This window comes from Myotis nattereri (assembly GCF_964212035.1).
Source record: "Myotis nattereri genome assembly, chromosome: X".
Taxonomy (NCBI): domain Eukaryota; kingdom Metazoa; phylum Chordata; class Mammalia; order Chiroptera; family Vespertilionidae; genus Myotis; species Myotis nattereri.
Genome location: NC_138078.1, coordinates 102,595,101 through 102,614,399, shown reverse-complemented (window position 1 = coordinate 102,614,399; position 19,299 = coordinate 102,595,101). Strand labels below are relative to the sequence as shown.

The 19,299-nt window shown below is 35.6% G+C and overlaps 1 protein-coding gene across 1 annotated transcript in view; it reads right to left on the bottom strand.

Annotated features, from left to right (window-relative positions):
• Window positions 1–19,299, bottom strand: part of ALG13 (ALG13 UDP-N-acetylglucosaminyltransferase subunit) — an 80,228-nt gene that overhangs the window by 43,698 nt on the left and 17,231 nt on the right. The window contains 13 exon segments of the mRNA XM_081115375.1: window positions 1,389–1,489; window positions 1,811–1,875; window positions 3,806–3,914; window positions 4,905–4,980; window positions 6,803–6,965; window positions 7,158–7,239; window positions 10,331–10,403; window positions 11,947–11,993; window positions 12,723–12,773; window positions 14,852–14,935; window positions 15,498–15,716; window positions 15,718–15,839; window positions 15,842–15,870. Of these exon segments, the coding sequence (XP_080971501.1) occupies window positions 1,389–1,489; window positions 1,811–1,875; window positions 3,806–3,914; window positions 4,905–4,980; window positions 6,803–6,965; window positions 7,158–7,239; window positions 10,331–10,403; window positions 11,947–11,993; window positions 12,723–12,773; window positions 14,852–14,935; window positions 15,498–15,716; window positions 15,718–15,839; window positions 15,842–15,870 (1,221 nt within the window).

The following is a 19,299-nucleotide window of genomic DNA, read 5'->3' as shown; positions in this document are numbered from 1 at the left end:
GGGGATGGAGCTCATCAATCTGTGTTATACTCTCCAGACAATTCTGGAGCATGTTAAAAGTTTGAGAATGACTGGACTAGCTAGCTGAGTTGCCGTGATATTGGAAAACCAGCTTTCCCATTAGTATGAACAGTTTTTAATAGCATTCTGTTGTACTTAATATTTATAGTAAGTTGGCTAGTGACTAGGATTTATAAACTTTTATACATAGGTATACAGTCATGTGTTGCTTAACAAAGGACATACATGCTGAGAAATACATCGTTAGGCAATTCCATCATTGTATGGACATCATAGAGTGCACTTAACACAAACCTAGATGGTCTAGCCTACTATACACCTAGGCTATAAGTCTATGCAGCATGTTACTATACTGAATGCTGTAGGCAATTATAACACGATGGTATTTGTATATCTAAACATAGGAAAAATAGGTTAATAATATGGTGCAAAAGTTAAAAATGATACATCTGTATAGGGCACTTATGATGAATGGAGCTTGAAGGACTAGAAGCTGCTCTGGGTGAGTGAGTGAGTGGTGAGTGAATGTGAAGGCCTAGGACAGTGGTCGGCAAACTGTGGCTCGGCAAACTGCGGCTCACGAGCCACATGCGGCTCTTTGGCCCCTTGAGTGTGGCTCTTTCATAAAATACCGACTCTGTGCATGGGCCACGAAGTTTCAATCACACTGTACGTGCGCACCCGTACTTTTCTAAGTTTTACATATGACAACCTGAACATTCCCAAAGTATAGAGACAGGCTGGCTCCATACTGTCACAGAAAGCTTTTATTTACGTATCAGTGGCACTTAATACCTGTTAAAGTTGCTCCTGTGGAATTGTGTCCTTGTACAGAATCTTATGTCCTCAACAAAAAATTTAAAGCAATGAACTCTGAAGACCATGGGCTACATCGGGGAGGACTGACTGCAGTGCCCTTTGAGTATGTAGTGCTGCAGGAACAGGCTGCTCTGTGCTGAAACAGCTCAGTGGTTGACTGATGGGGATGTGACCCGTGCACTCACAACGGAGGTGCTGTGAGAGGGAATCTACTGCCAGGCTGCACAGATATTGCTTCCATCAGAGGAAAAAAAAAATCCTCCTGAACTATACTAGTATGTCCTTCCATTTCTTATGGAAAATTCAACTCCATTATAATCTTAAGAAATCACTGTCATAGACTGAAATGTCATTATGTAGCACATGACTGTACTGAGGTTTCATACTTTAGTATACACTTTCACAATTCAAGGTAAGTCATCTTAGACTAGCTCCATATATGACTTTGGTTCTCTTACTAATATCCTGGTAATTCTCAATTTAATATTACAAAAAAAGGCATGAGCAGCCAAAGATTTCAGTAATTCAACGCGTTATTATATTCTTACTTTTCTGCCAATTCTTCAATGAAGACTGTTACTGAATTGTTCTCATTTCCAACTTCCTGAATATGAGCATTATAATATCTTCCATCTGATTCCAAGCGAACCTGAAAGAGGAGAAGAGACAGAATACATTTACTCTCAAGTCTACTGGCAGATCTGGCTTCTGCCAAACAAAAATACCACTTTTCCCCAAATGGAGTTCAGTATCTACTTATTAAAGCAGCTGATAATCAGCACTGCCAGTCTAGTTCAATGGAGGTAGCACATGCTGAAAGAGTCTTACCTTTAATCACAAGTTTGTAATTAAAATTTAACACATTTAAAAAATTTTCTAGAATTTTGCAAATTAGTTTTGTTGAACTCATATTAATGACTAAAACCACAATCTTGAAAAAATAAATTATTGATTCTTCAAAGAAACTAACCTGACATTTGTCTCCCAAATAGTAATGTTTCCCAGCATACTCCATGTAATCAGCTTTTTGAAGTTCTGTTAAAAGAAAGGATCAAACTCAAACTGTTTCCTTTCCTATTTTACATCATTTAATTTTCTAATGCACTTTTACCAAGGTGTCTTTACAATGCTACCATTATAAGCTAAAATGGGGTGAGGGGTAGTCCTAAAGCAGTGGTTCTCAACCTTCCTAATGCCGCAACCCTTTAATACAGTTCCTCATGTTGTGGTGACCCCCAATTTCATTGTTACAAATTGAACATAATTAAAGCATAGTGATTAATCACAAAAACAATATGTAATTATATATGTGTTTTCCGATGGTCTTAGGCGACCCCTGTGAAAGGGTTGTTCGACCCCCAAAGGGGTCGCAACTCACAGGTTGCTGTCCTAAAGGGTTATTCTATCACTCTTGATAGGTTATTTCTGTAGTTAGTTTAAGGAGACTTGCAAATACAGTTTTGTGCTACAAAACATAAATATACATTTCTCGAACCTCCCAGGTGGAACAATTTGGTTCTTAACCAAGTTGTTCACAGAAAAAATGTCTAACTTGTGGAACCAAACTAGTTTTGGAACTGACAACCCTTTCAAGCTGATACGTCAGCATGACAAAAAGTGTCTCTCAGGCAACAAAGGAGAGAATGCTTTTGTTGTTGGCATCAATGGATTAGCACAATTTTAAAATATAAAGAGGTCATCAAGAGAGTTAACAGTTGCTGGGGTTGTGAAAGAAACAATGACCACAGGCAACTGAAGAGATGGGAAAACTGCTGTTGATTTGGATTAACAAAAAGCAGTTAGCCAGTGACAATCATTTCAGAGGCAGTGATATATGAACAAGCAAAGGTACTGCATGCTGACCTGAAAGATACCCCTGGACCCAGTGCTAAAAGGGATTAGAATAAGGCTAGTAGGGGGTGGTTCGATACATTTAAGAAAAGAAGTATTTATAGATTAAACAGTGACATGTACTATATATAAGAAAGGTTAAAATAGGGAATCATTTAGGGATCTGGAATGAATTCATTACTAGTTCATTATTTCTAAGGGGAAAAATAATTCAGTTTTTGAATAAATCACTTCTCAAACAGCCTTCTGGAATGAAATAAGTTCAAGAACCAAGGTTTCACTTTAAGTGGAAATTAGAGTTGCAATTTTAGAGTTCGTCAAACACCAATAAGATAAAATTTGAAAGTAACACATCTCAATCAAAAAAAGAAATACAAAGCTTCTTCAAAGTAACCTATTATTTTTAACAACGTATTGTGTTCTAGTAGGTCATAACCTCATTCTATATTGCTAACTATACGCTGGTTCACGTGGTTCAAGGAATATGAGACATTAAAGGCTACCTCTAAGGCAGAACTTTAAGGCCTACTTTGACCAACTTAATTATCTAAGAAAGTGGGGGGAGGTAAACAATTACCTGTTTTGAGGGTTGGCAAACTACACAACTCTGTCAAAAAACTTTACTTATGGACACTGAAATTTGAATTTCACATAATATACTGTTTTCATTTTTTTCCGTCATTCAAAAATTTAAAGACCATTCTTAATTCACAGACCATACAAAAACAGATGGCAAGTCAGATTTTGTCTACAGGCCATAGTTTGCCAACACCCGACCTCATTTATTAATAAGGGGAATTTTAACCCTTTAAATGTAAGATATGTTTATTTCTAGTTACTACAAGTTTCTGGTACTCTTAGTTACCTAAAGGCTACCTCCACACAGTCTTTGCAAAGCTGAAATACCAGATAAATATCAGACTCTAAAAGATCCCACTTCTAAAACCATTTGTTCCTCCTTTGGATTTAAACCATGTTTTGAGTAAGGCAAAAAGTAAGTACATGCCTGTTTTTCATAACAGTACATTGAAAATGTCTCTTATTAAAAACAATTTACAAAATTAATTTCCTAGATCTGTCAGGATTCAAAAGTATCCTGTTAATATTTCATTACCTTTTCTGCTGTCCAACCAAACATCAAATTCTACATTACGATAGATTTCTGGATCCAGAGCTTTGAGCACCTTATAGGGGAAGTGCACCTTGGATGGATTTTCTGGAGACTAAAACAAAAATAATCATGCTACAAACTCCCATCTTTAGCTTAAGTCTTCTATGAAGAAGAATTAAGGTTCTTTTCTTCCCTTTTTTTTAAAGCTATGTACGTATGACTTCCTTTCCTTCTTTATTAAAACAAGAAATAAATTCCACAATAAATTTTACTGTGTATTTAAAAATCAGAAGACTAAAGAAGCAATATGCAAATAATCTAAAAGGTTCTGGATGGCAGAAGGGAAATATTGTCTCAAGCAGCCAACAATTCAGGATACATCATATATAAATCAATGCAACACTGACCAGGATTAAAGACTCAGTCAGAGCTACTTAACAAGTTTTCCCTTGGTATGCACACAGATGCAAGTGCTTCTGAGCCCTAAAATCAACTGGAAAAATCTGAAAAGTTTATTTCATTTTGGTTAAAATCTGTGATAATTTCCAAAGAAATTACCTTTTCCTTCTGCTTTCCTAGAATTTCACCATATTCAATACTGTTCTCAAATTACCAGCACTCGGGGCATACAGAGATTGTTGTAACAGTATTTGTCCTATTTAGCTAGCCTCAAATGTAACATCTGCTTAATTTTAAACCTATACAAATGTCTCCTGTTTCATGAACCAGGATTATTACCTATTTTCTTTGAGTAGATGGGGATAAGCATTATATTCTTTAATGACAAAAAGAAACCTCAGTGTTATAAAATTGATTACAAACTATCCATTGAGTCTATAATACTACTTTATCTTGAAAACAACAGCTTCTGACATTTCTCAAGTGTTCAGTTTGCTTTGAAAAAAAATGTACAATTCCATAATAAAAATTCAGAGAATATTAAACACACATTTTACATTTTCAAATTAAGACTTCCACAGAGGGAAATATCAACTCCGCCCCATCCTCATAGTACTAGAACGGATCATGTGATTTCAACTAGTTTAAGTTATAATGCTGCAAACCAAGATTATAAAGTCTTTGCTCTAGAAAAATCTCAAACCTTTGCTTCTTCTGTTCCTTTATTGTACCCCTCTGGTATATTTTCAACATTGCAGCAAGCACCCAATTCTTCAGTCCTAATTGAAAAGATTTAGAACAAAGAGCTTTATATAAATGTAGCAGCTAAGAAAATCTTAAATCTAAAGACTGACTATTCTACCACCTAGTGGTACTAAAGTAGCTCAGTTCTAAAAATGAGGCAAATATTTTTTCACTCAACATTTACATTTATGCTGCTTCCTTTGTATAAATATGTGCTAAAATATGCTTAGCAGATTACCTCCTATATTTCATAACTCCTGTGGGGACACATTCTTAAGATGGTCCCAACAGCCCTAACTGGTTTGGCTCAGTGGATAGAGCGTGGGCCTGCGGACTGAAGGGTCCCAGGTTCGATTCCGGTCAAGGGCATGTACCTTGGTTGTGGGCACATCCCCAGTAGGGAGTGTGCAGGAGGCAGCTGATCGATGTTTCTCTCTCATCGATGTTTCTAACTCTCTATCCCTCTCCCTTCCTCTCTGTAAAAAATCAATAAAATATTTTTTTTAAAAAAAGATGGTCCCTACAATCCCCATCCTCCCACTGTTCACGTGTCCTAAGTTTGCTTCTAACCAATAAACAGTATATGGTTACATTGTGTAAGACTGTAGTGCTTGTCTTGCAAGTTTCTCTCTCTTGCTTAAGTAAACAAGCAGCCATGTTCACCAACCCCATGTGGCAAGGAGCTGAGTATTACCTTTGGCTGATGGACAGAAAACAACTGTTTTCAGTCCTATGGCTACAAGGAACTGAATACTACCAACTGAATACTACTCCATGTGAGTGGGGAGGTGGACCTTTCCTTAGTCAAAGCTCCAAAAAAGAACTCAATCCCTACCAACACCATAACTGCAGTCTTTTGAGATTCTAAGTAAGAGACCCAGCTAAGCTATGCCCAGAATCCTAACCCATATAACATTGTGAGATAAGTGTGTTGCTTTAAGCTGCCAAATTTATGGTAATATTGTTACATAGCAATAGATAATAAATGCACCCTGCCTTCCTTATGCTATAGTTTCCTTAAGCCTCAGTCCTTTAAAAAATAAACAGTAAAGATTGAAGCAACTTTTACCTTGGTATATAGTTGTTGCCCTTTGCATTCTCAAATATCACCAAAAAATAAAATTCAGAGCATTAAATATCAAAGAAATAGAACTATAAGGCAAAAAAACAAGGTGACACCTGTCTTAAAGACAAGTTTTAAGACACTCAGCTCTTAAAACTTCCCTTAGCTTGAGGTAGAATCTTTGCTACTAGCTGGTTGTGTGTGCCAAGTAACCACTCTGAACCTGAATTAGCATCTAAAAAATTATGGTGCTAGTTTAGAATTAGTTTGTATTTTTCTCAAAGTGTGGTCCATGGCCTATATATATCAGAATACTTGAGTATATTTGTTAAAAAAGCAGATTCCTGGCTTTACTCTGACATGAAATTTTGTGAGGGTAGAACCAAGAATCTGCCTTTCTAACAAGCACCCTAAATAATTCATATATAACTGAAGTTTAAGAGTCACAGGACTAGACAGCTCTAAAGTCTTTTCCAACAATAAAAAACAACAATCTGATTCTGACTTTGACCGAACCTCCAAAGCCTGAGCATCTAACAATACAACACATCTTTTTGGCAAAAATTATCTTCTCAATTAAAAAATTTATATTCCTACACATAGATGGGGGGGGGAGGAGAGAAAGAGAGAGAGAGAGAGAGAGAGAGAGAGAGAGAGAGAGAGAGAGAGAGAGTGAGTGTGTGTGTGTGTGGTCTAAGTCAGTCATAAAAGCTTTCCAGGTCTCTTCCACTTCCCAATGATGACACAGAGAGAGAAGATGATCTTGCAGTTGATATTCCCTTTCCCTTTATTACCTATCTGGAGTTAAACTCTTGTAGGCAACATGGACATCCTCACTATTAGTGACAGCATTGTTTCTGTTCTTCTTAGAACTACTTCGAAACAATTCAACTGCAGACTTCAATGCTTCTTCATCCACAACAAACACATCTTTATAGAGAATTTCATACAATACAGCTAAAGAAAAAATGGTCAAAATTCCAATTATCAAAACAATGCTTTTTAAAGTAACAATGTGGAAACAGCCATAACCCAGTATACAAATTCAATAGTTACCAACAAGGTTTTTAAAAAGCTATTTATGGAAGGTTACTCAATTTAAAGACTGGCAACAAATCACACCCAAATATTTATAAAGCTTTCACATACCTTGACAAACAGCTGCACTTGACTGAAATTGTTTTGAGTACACTGAATCATAATGGCCATTACTTGAATAGCATAGTAGAATCTAAAGAAGAGGAAAACATACAAAACCATTAAGTGAATGTTACAACATCCTACAACCATGAGATACTTGAAATTAAGTAATGAATCAGAAAACTGATAAACTAAATGAATGTTTTTTTGTTTTAAAAAGTGACTTTTAGAGGAAAAGGAAGACGGTGGTGTAGGCAAACACCTGTACTGGCTGCCTCCCACAATCACATCAAAATTACAACTAAAATACAGAACCACCATCATCCAGAACCACTGGAAAGCTGGCTGAATGGAAGGCCAACTAGAGAAGTAAAGAAGGCATGGAAGCAAGAGATCCTTTGGAACTCAAGAAAACACACTGAGACTGGTAGCACACGGAGGCACAGAACAGGCTGGTCCAGAACCCAGGTGTGCCGTTTTTTCAGTCAGGAGGGAGATTGTCTCTGTGGAGGCTGCCTGGAACAGCAAGGGGTCCCAGAGCTGGGGAAAGAAGTCCCTAGGGGCAGTAAGTACTACAGGCTATAAAAACCAGTGCGGACTGGCCAAGGTTAGCCAGTTCAATCCCCGGTAAGGGCACATGCAAGAGGCAACCAGTGAATGCATAAATAAGTGGAGCAAATCAATGTGTGTGTGTGTGTGTGTGTGTGTGTGTCTCCCTTCCTCTCTCTAAAAATGCCAAGATTGAAATCACTATTAAGGATACACTGTGAGCCTCAATCACATTCTGATTAATATATCAAACAAATACTAATTTACAATTTGAAAAGATAGGAACTTTTATAAATTGAACAAGTGAATATAAACACAAGACTACAGGAGAAGAGACTTCAATTTATTCAAAATGTTATCCACTATACTGAAGAACAATATATAAATATACTATATAGGAGCAATACTGCTAAACAGACTTCCTTAATGAATTAAGGTATAAGATGGCTACAGAATGCGTTATTTCTTCTTAGCTGATTCCTTTGATTGGTAGATTTTTCAAATAATTCAAACGCCATGCACGCTTACTACTCAGATTACCAGCTGTACCAGTTAATAATGCGAATTTTTTTCAATAGATGGAGTTACGCATATGTTTATATGCGATTTGATATGTATGCTATTTTGTTGTATTGACAGCAAGCCTCAAAACTTCATATGTCAAATTTTCTGAAGGTGTTAACATCATAGATATTCTTATGCTTAAAAATGTTGAATTTCATGCCCAAAAAAAGAGCATTTGTGGGAAGTTTTAATTCATTATTTTGAAGAAAAGTGCTGCTGAAAGTTATCGTATACTTTGGGAAGCTTATAGTGAACATTCTCCATCTCAAGATACTTGAGAACGCTGGTTTAAACGCTTTAAAAGTGATGATTTCAATGTGAAAGGCAAAGAATGTCCAGGTCAACTGAAAAAGTTTGAAGACCAACAATTACATGCATTGTTGGATGAAGATGCGTGTCAAACTCAAAAACTTGCAGAAAGATTAAATGTTGCTCAGCAAACAATTTCCAATCGTTTACAAGCAATGGGAAAGATTTTAAAGGAAAATGGGTGCCACATTAATTGAACAAAAGACAAATGGAAAACCGAAAAGTCCTAAGTAAAATGTTGCTTCAAAGGCACGAAAGAAAGTCTTTTTTTGCATCGAACTGTGACTAGTGATGAAAAGTGGATTTATTTTAAGAATCCCAAATGCACAAAATCATGGGTTGATCCAGGTCAACCATCAACATCGACTGCAAGGCCAAATCGCTTTGGAAAAAAGACAGTGCTCTGCGTTTGGTGGGATCAGGAAGGTGTGGTGTATTATGAGCTTCTAAAACCAGGTGAAACCATTAATACTGATCGCTACCAACAACAAATAATCAATTTGAACCAGGCTTTGATAGTAAAACGACCAGAATGTGCCAGAAGACACAGCAAAGTAATTTTGCTTCATGATAACGCACCATCGCACGCTTTAAAACCAGTTAAAAGGCACGTTAAAAGATCTTGCCTGGGAAGTATTAACCCACCCGCTGTATTCACCAGACCTTGCTCCTTCAGATTACCACTTGTTCCAATTGATGGCACACGCACTTTCTAAGAAGCACTTCTAAACATACGAAGAAGTGGAAAATTGGGTCTCTGAATGGTTTGCCTCAGAACAAGAAAAGTTCTATTGGAACGGTATCCACAAATTACCTGAAAGATGGGGAAAATGTGTAGCTAGCGATGGACATTACTTTGAATAAAGCACTTCTGATGTTTCTCTTGAAATTATCGTGTTTTCTTTGATTACAAAATCCGCATTATTAACTGGTATACCTGGTATTTCAGTAAAAATGCTACTTAAAGCTATGTAATGAAATTTGTTTAAATAACTGCTCCAGAACCTTTCTGAATGTTTGTTCCAGAACCTCTGTCTTACATAAGGGATGTGTCTATTCTTATTTTACCATCATCAGAATGTTGCCTGAATTTTGCTCTACAATGTGAAACAAGATTTACAAAAGTCAAATATTTAGTAGTCTGTATTTAGTAATGATTTAACTAATCAGGATAAAAGGATTTTCTTAAAACTTTTTGGAAGAAAAGTTATATGCTTAAGAACAATTTGTTCACCTGCTGAGAGTCCTCAACCTCCTACTATTTGTACCTTACTTAGGCAGTACTAGCACACTGTCCCTGCCCTCAAGAAACTTTCAGACTAATGAGAAAAACAGACAGGAAAACAAATACAATGTGATAAATACCATAATTACTTGGGTGATGCAAAGGAAGGAAATAACTCTTGGGCAGGGGGTGGTGGCTGTGAAAGTTTCACTGTAATTGACACATTTGATATGCAAAGGGGGAAAAAAGCTGGAAATAAGGGTTGGGAATCTTTAGGGCACTGAATGCCTAGCTTCAGAGTATCAACTTACCTTTTTATCAATGAAGAGCTGATTAGGGTTTTCTATTACACAGGAGTGACAAGATCAGGTCTGTTCAGAAGGGTAGCTAACAACATTGGTGGCAAGAGAGTTTGGAATTTAGAATGGGCTTTTTTAATTAACGAGGTAAAAGGGATGATTTAAGATCCTGGTAAGCCCACAACATCATTCAATTTCTTCTTTTTATTTTAACAAACATTCACTCATCTTCTTACCTTGTCTTCATAGCCATTATCTGTGACATAAGTTGGAGGCTTTCCGGGATTGCGATAAAGAACAAAATCTCGACTACATGGGTAGAAAACAAAGGTGGATGAGAAGAGATAATTTAACATATGCAAGAGGTAGTTATAAGAACCAATATTTATGCTGCTTTGAAACTGCTGACCTTATTCATATAAAATAATCCAAATGTTTAAGAGGCTACATAATGCTAACTCATGGTAGACAAGCTACTGGCCTGTAAAGTTCTATGGATTTTTAAAAATATATCTTAATTTAGAGGAACGGGCAGTAAAGGTAGATTACCAACTGTATGTATGTTTGTGAGTTTTGGAGGTTTCCATTTATTTAAAACAGGGGTGCACAAATTTTTCTTGATAAAAGACCAGGTAATAAACATTTCAGCTTTTGCCAGCCCTATGTTTTATTCAACTTCCATTTTGCAGTATAAAAGCAACCATAAACAATGATAAACAAATGCACATGACTGTGTTGCAATAAAACTTTATTTATAGACACTAAAATTTGAATTTCATATAATTTTCACACACCACAAAACATTATCCTTCTTTTGATTTTTTTAACCATTTAAAACTTTTAAAAAGCATTCTCAGCTCTAGGGCCATAAAAAAACAGATGGCAGGCCAATTTAAGAGATGGCCCGATTTAAAATCCACCTGACCAATGACTCTGCTATACTACATCTTGCTAGATTTAGTGAGTAAAGAGCACACCAAAGAAAAAACACAAAAAACACTAACTTGAACAAGTCCCCATAACCAGAGGGTTCTGACTCTACCCAGGTACTGGTATATGCCATCTCACCATCCTCAGAATTGTGAAGGAGTCTTATATAGATCAAACTTCTCAAATGAGTAAGATTCCCATGAGCCTCGAGTCTAACCTATATTATATAGCTTTTTCAAAACCCTAAAGATTAGCCACAGAACATATATGCACAACCCATAGACACTAACAATAGTGTGGTGCTGGCCAGAAAGAAGGGGGGGGGCAGGGTTGGGTGGAGGTGGGCAAAGGGGCAGGGAAATGGAACATCTGTAATATGTAAAAAATAAAGTAAAAAAAAAAACAACCCTACAGCTTTCACATATGCCACTTTTTGCAGTTTCAACACAAAACTTGCAAAGCATTAGAGCAGTGTTTCTCAAAATTTCCCCCCATGATCGCCTCCCTGGAGAGACACTTTAGACTTTTCTTAATTTCCCTATGAAATTTTAATACCCACCGTATCTAAATTTTTTGTCCTTGAACCAATTTCTACCCTCATAGAAGCAATACAACCCTATTGAGGATGCATGCAAAAGAGGCACAAAGTTAAACAAAATTCTAAACTAAGCATTCTAATTAGCCACAGGAACAATAACAGCAGTTCTTAAAGTCTTTTATTCTTCCATTCAAACTGAAACAAATGCTAGAGATTCTTCACCTAAAATTGCACTAATGAACTTTGCTTAGACCTGGTTCCTTCTACATATCAATGCATCAAATCTACAATTTTCCCAATACTAAAGGGAATTTAAATAGAAACCCCGCGCGCGCGCACACACACACACACACACACACTTTAAAAAAAGGAGATTCCACTTACTTATAAATTAGAGAAAGAGCTCTTATTTCCAGCTGGCCAGCACTTTCCTAAATATAAATTAGTTTTTATAAACATTGAGTAGCTAGAAAGTACAAGGTTTTGCAAGACTATAATTTTTTTTTTTTTTAGATGAAGAATTTGTAGAACACAATATAACTTGCTTTGAGACTTGGGATACTGTGATAGTTACTAATTAACATAGACTTATTCTGGAAAAAAGACCCGAAGACCTTAGTTATTAAGTAACAAAGACACTTAATATGGGAGATTTAAAAGGCAAAATTAAAATGTAATTAGTGTAAAAATACGAAGTTAGCATGGTATTTAGTACATGTGTTTTAAGCCCAGAACTATGGAATTAATTTAATCACATAAAATTTTAATTAAATATGTGTTTATGGATCTTCCACTTAAAAGAAAGATAACTACAAATAGGGAGAATTGTTTTAATAACCTCCTAGTAACATTCATTACCACCACCCCCCCCCCCATTAAAATGATAATGGCTCATGTTTGTCCAGTTCCCAAGCAGCGTGTATTCTTTCACTCATTTATGGATGATAAAATTGTTAAACACACAATTCTCAACATTCAGCACAGAATAATAGGTCAGCTGCCAGCCTCTAAACTTTTGCAAGAACTATTTGATTCAACACAGCTGGCTACTTAAGAAACTAATTAGATTGGCCCTAGCTAAAGCAACAAGCTGAATGATTATTTAGGTTCTTATTCCAAATACTACTCTGAAAAGATTAAACCCCCATATTTTATCTTACCTTGGGATCTCCCAACCGTTCCAGGTATTTCTCAAAAGATCCCTCCACATACTTCAAAAATAAAACAAACTTGACTTAACCAAATACATAGCATTACTGAAATCTGATCATATTCTGCAATATTATCCTCCAATGGATTTTTGTTCAGCTCAATAATTATGGTACTAAATTACTACTTTGCACAGCACCTCAAGAAGATTTGCACATACACAAAAGCTATGGGTGGAGAAAAGCTGTACTATTAAAAATGTTAGGAATTGGTCCTGGCTTATCCATACATCAGTGCATTTCCTCAACTGCTATGCCTATAAGTTTCCTTTGAAATATCAACTTGACTATTTTCAAAAATCAAGCAAGCCCAATAATTATAAGCCCAATATTTTAAATTTTACAAGAGACATGCATTTACAAAGTTAAAATTTTGAGGAAGTTTAAAGGGAATTTTATTAGGTTCAAAAAAGCCCAGGGCACAAGGAAACACTTTGGGGCAATGGAAATGTTCTCTCTCTTGATTGCAGTGGCAGCTGCATGACTGCATTGCCAAAACTAAAATTGCTAAACTTAAAATGGTGAATTTTATTGAATGTAAAATATACCTCAATAAAAATAAAATTACATTAAACTCAGAGAATATAAATCTCATTCCATACATACATATCTAGTATTAAATATAACTAGAATTTAACAAATCAATTTTGAATTTTTCTCAATCCTTTTAAACAGCTTTACTGAGGAATAACTGGCATATAATAAACTGCACATATTTAAATATCACAGTCAAATAAGTTTTGACATGTATGCACCCATGAAATAATCATGATAACCGTGATGGTGAATATATCCATCCTCCCCATAAGTTTCCTTGTGCTCCTCTCTAACTCCACTGACACCCAAGCAATCACTGACCTGCTTTAATCACAACAGGCTGGTTTGCATTTTCTTTAGTTTTATGTAAAGGAAATCATACAGTATGTACTTTTTTTGAGGAGGCTGGCTTCTTTCACACAGCATTATTATTATGAGACTCATCTACATAGTTTTAAAAATTTACACACGTATTTTTGTTATTCAAAATGTGGTCCACAAACAATAGCAAGCATCACTTGGGAATTTGTTAACAATGCAAAAAATCTTGGGCCCCAGCTCAGACCTACTAAATCAGAATTGTATTTTAACAAGGTCTCCAGGTGATTTGTATGCACAAAAATACTTGAGATGCAATGCTTTACAGTTTACACCATGGTCTTACATTTGGTAAGTAATTAATGAACAATCCTTTTCCCAGGTGTTGTAAAGACTGTAATTAACTTTAAGGTAATGAGCTTACAAGTCAAAAAATCCTTCACATATTTTTAAAACTCAATGAAACCTGTTGAGAAAATTAAGAGTAAACCTCAAACAGCAGGCAAATATCCGTAATATAAAAGCAGAAGAAAAATAGTACTGCAAGGGCTAGAGGCATGATAAAAATTTAATGGACTAATGAAAGGGTACACTTCATGTAAGACCTTGATAAAAATCTCTATTTGTTAACAAGAATTCAAGTACTTCAATGTATAGAAAGATGCCTTCTAAAAATTGTTTTAAAGTCAATCATTAATGACAGACCTCCAATTACCACAGTTTGACACATGAAAAGATGGATGTTTAGGACTAATTTTTTTCCTTACACTTAAGTTTTATAAGACTCTTCAAGCATTGTGCACTGAACTAAGCAAGAGAACGGAGGGTGTTCCCATTTGTACATATTTTAAAATATATACATTTAAAATATTAACAAGGGCATACCTTTCGTGAACTATGATTATTTGTTCAATAAAATAGTGGTATATATAATATAAAACAGAAGTCAAAGTATGACTTTTTAGGGTTTGAAGGTTTTTCTGGTGTGTGGGAGGAAGAAAGTAATGGGAAGAATACAGATTGTTTTTTTTTCTTAGTTTTTAGAGTACAAAACAATCTAATTCTGGAAGAGGTCCAGAAATGTGCTAGCTAGGGTGAAGCTAGCAGAAAATTGAATATTTGCTACTGAGATTACATATAATTTTCATATATAGGTGTTCAAAATTCATTTCCCATCTGCTACATATTCTAATGACAACTCTCCCTTGGGTATGTATTCTACTTACAGACTCAAAAGTTTGTTGATTTTCTCTCATATATGAGACACAAGCCTTCCTGATTTCCAAATGATGGATTTGGCTGCAAAACAACTGAAAAGAGAAAAATCAGCTTACTTTTAGCAGTCATTTGAAATAAAAGCTTCTAAATTAAGACTAGGAATTAGTCACTTAAAAGTCCCCCTTGCTCAGAACGTATGTGGGAAATTAAGTCCTGATATTACTAACATCTGTTTTTGTCACCTTTTGTGAGACTGGGGAGAGATGATTCTGTTAAGCTCCCCCTTTTCTACTCTTTATGGGCACAGTTTGAATATTTTTCCTTGGGCATAAAATTTAGAGGAAGCAGGGGCTGCTTATAAAGGATCAAGATAAATTTCAGATTTTTCTTTAATCCCATTATTTTACCTCTCATCTATTCCAAAGTAGTATTTAGAAAACAGAAAAGATACCAAAGGCACAGCAATATATTTGGACTAATCAGCAAAGGTCTCTACCAAGCTAATAAGTAGCAGACAGACCTGGATATTTTTACTAGGAAAGAAAAAAGGGGATTTTTGTTTTTGTGGGCTACAGCTCTTCTACCTACAGTACCATGCCACATCACAAACTCTGAAATCTAAGTATAGGGAAGATATATTTGCTTTCATTTTACCTGCTCCGAAATAGCCCGAAAGAGGCAAGAGGCATCCTTGGCAGTCAGCTTTCGAAACAGCCCTAAGCTGCCTAAATATTCATCCATTGTTGCCTCACTCAGAGACTTCTGGCCGCAGTACTTTTTCCATCCTTTCCGCATTGTGCACGGAGGGTGGAGATGGGGAATGGAAGAAAGGAACACAAGTGTAGTCAGAAGAAAAAGCAAGGTGCAGGTAGGAATGGGTAGTAGTGACAAGGACTTGCTTATGCAGGTATCCGGAAAGCAGCCCAAAGTCTAGGCATGAGAAGGCAGTTGGAGTCAGCGTTGCAGAATCTTGGCACTTCTCAGGAGCAGAAGCAAAGAGCTGGCTTGCCCAGGACTAGTCGAGATCCTGTGAAAAGAAGAGGAAGAACCAATGCTCCTAGGAATAGAGAACTAGACTTGAGAAAGACATGGGAGAAGGGTACTTGCAGAGCTACTTTGCTGGGGAAGAGTGGAATTAACCCATCAGCCCAAGGTTGAGAGAAGTATGCACAAGCAGCTGAGTTTTGGGACCAAAGGGAAGCCGAGTTTGCAGCTTAACTCAGGGCAACTGCTGCACGAGGCTGCAAAGGAACTGCAATAACACCCAGGTGTATATGATGCAGCCTGGCCCACATTACATTGCTGTAAAACCTCTGCCCAAGTTCCCTGCTCCTATAGTTACATGGAGATGAGAGGGGAAAAATCTGAACCTAATTAAATAGTAAGATTTTTTATTAAGAATATCTTTTTAGGTTCATATCCGGGTGCCCCCTCCAAAAAATATATATATATATATATATATCTTTTTAAAAAGCAAAGGGTGGCACCCTTAATATATAGGTGCAGAGGTTCACAATTCAAGCAAAGTGCCAAAGCAGTTATCTGGATATTTCACGTAATGGAATTTAAGTAATCTCATTCAGTTCTCCTAGATCAGTGGTTCTCTACCTGTGGGTCTCGACCCCTTTGGGGGTCGAACGACCCTTTCACAGGGGTCGCCTAAGACCATCGGAAAACACATATATAATTACATATTGTTTTTGTGATTAATCACTATGCTTTAATTATGTTCAATTTGTAACAATGAAAATACATCCTGCATATCAGATATTTACATTACGATTCATAACAGTAGCAAAATTACAGTTATGAAGTAGCAATGAAAACAATTTTATGGCTGGGGTGTCACCACAACATGAGGAACTGTATTAAAGGGTTGTGGCATTAGGAAGGTTGAGAACCATTGCCCTAGATAATAATAACTATGATATGATCACAGAAACTAATTCCGTTAGCTATGCTAGGAAACAGTGATACAATTATTGACTAATGTCTGCAAACTACTGTATAGCTTTAACTAAAAGAGAATATACAAAAATGTTTCTTAAAAAATGAAAATTATTTTAATTGAAGCAGCATGAAAGGAATAATTTAGCCACAAAATTTTTAATAAAGAGTACATTTAAAATCCTGGGGCACAGCACTGAAGGTGTTGGACATTGAGAGGCCTGTTTCAGTGTATTATTAGGGCATTTTCCCAGAAAAATTACTCTAAATTCTGAGAAAACCAAAGTAAAATATGACTGTGTTTTTTAAGGTCCAAAGAAGGACTGCTAACTTGTATTACTTGAGTCCATGGTCAAGTGTCTTGTTTTTATTTAAATGACAAAATCCAATGCCCTTCTTACTTTTCTAAAGGTTAAAAAAATAGATCAAAATTAGACTTTGAAGAAATTGCAAAATTCAGCTGCCTTGAAAACTGTTTTTCTTGTAACTGTGGATCTAGTAGTAATGCCTACAGAGACAGCATCAATAATCAATTTTATAATTTAGGAATGAAATAAAAGCATGGTAGAGAAGAAAATAAAATCTTGACATCCTTTTTAATGTGACAATTTGAAATTACCTTCACTAATTTATTTTTTAAAGAAACCATAACATTGAGGAAATTATTCCTTTTGTAAAAGTTCTGAAACATGATTTGGGAAGAGGAATCACCATCTTTCTTTAAATCCACAAATTCACTAAAAAATATTAAGGGTTATAATGAAAAATACAAAGACTTCATATTTATTGTTATTTAAATGAAAAATAAGGTATATAAAACTTCAAGTAATACTAATCTATACTAGTATACTTAATTTTGAGGAATAAAGGAAGGGGAAACTGAGAGGACAGAGAGAATCAAAAATAGAAAGAACAGGAAATAAAGACAGGAAATAGAGACAGGAAGACAAAAAGAGAAGAGGAAAGGGAAAATAACACAGAGAAAGCACACAAGGCCCACAAAAATATAAATTGATTTTTGACAAAGAGTACAAGAGCAGTCCAATAGAGAAAAGACAGTAGTTTCATCAAATGGTGCTGCAACAAATGACAGCCATATGCAAAAGAAAAAAATTATCCTCAACCTATACCTCACACATTTTATAGCAATTAACTCAAAATAGATCAAAGACCTAAATGTAGAACAAAACTTCAACTTTCAGAAGAAAGCATAAAAGAAAATCTTCAAGGCCTTGAGTTAGCCAGAGTTCTTAGATGTAATTTAAGAAAAAAACTAATTGGAATCTATCAAAATTAAAATATTTTGCTCTGCAAATGACAGAAGAATGATAATACAAGCCGACTAAGAGAAAATATTTGTACATCACCCATCTGACAACACTTTTAATCAAAATATATTAAGAACTCTCAAAAGTCAACAGTAAGAAAACAATACAATTTAAAAATGGGCAAAAGATTATCTATACATTTCACTGAAGATATGGTTAGTAACATAAAAAGATGTTCAACCACTATCCTGTACACCTGAAATTAATATAAAATATTTAATATCAAAGATTTTTTAAAAAATATATTTTTATTTTTTTAGAGAGGAAAGGAGAGGGAGAGATAGAAACAGCAATGACGACAGAGAATCATGGATCGGCTGCCTCATACTTGCCCCCACTGATTCACATGCAGGTTTTTGTTTGGACATGTTTCTATTCTATTGAGTAATACCCAGAAATGTAGTTGCTGGATCATACAGTAAATGATGTTTAACTGTTTGAGGAACTGTCAGACCATTTCCCACAGCAGCAGCACCATTTTACATTTTCATCAGTAGTGTATAAGGGTTCCCATTTCTCCATATCCTGTCAATATTTACTGTCCATCTCTTGATTACAGCAATACTGGTGGGTGTGAAGTGGTAGCTCATCATGGTTTTGTTTGTATTTCCCTGATGGAAAATAATATTTAGCATCTTTTTCATGTGCCTATTGGCCATCTGTATATCTTTAATGAAATACCACTACATACATCTTAGAATAACTAAAATATTTTTTTAGCTGACAGTACTAAGTGTTGACAAGGATGCAGAGCAACTGGAACTCTCATATGTTGTTGGTGGGAATATAAAATAGTAAAGCCACTCTGGAAAGATAGTTTAGCAGTTTCTTATAAAGTTAAACAGTTAAACATAGAGCTACCATTATGACCCAACAATCCCATTTTTTTTTGGTATCTCTCCAAGAGAAATGAAAACTTAAGTTCATACAAACACCTGTACATAAATGTGTATAGCAGCTTTTTTCATAATCATGATTCACTCAAAACTGGAAACAATCCAAACATCCTTCAGCTGGTGAATGGACAAACTGTGGCATATCCATATAATAGAATATTCCCCAGCAATAAAAAAATGAAGCATTGATAGACACAGAACATGTATGAATTTCAAATGCACTATGTTATGTGACAGAAGACAGATTTAAAGGCTACATGCAGTATGACTGTATTTATATGTCAT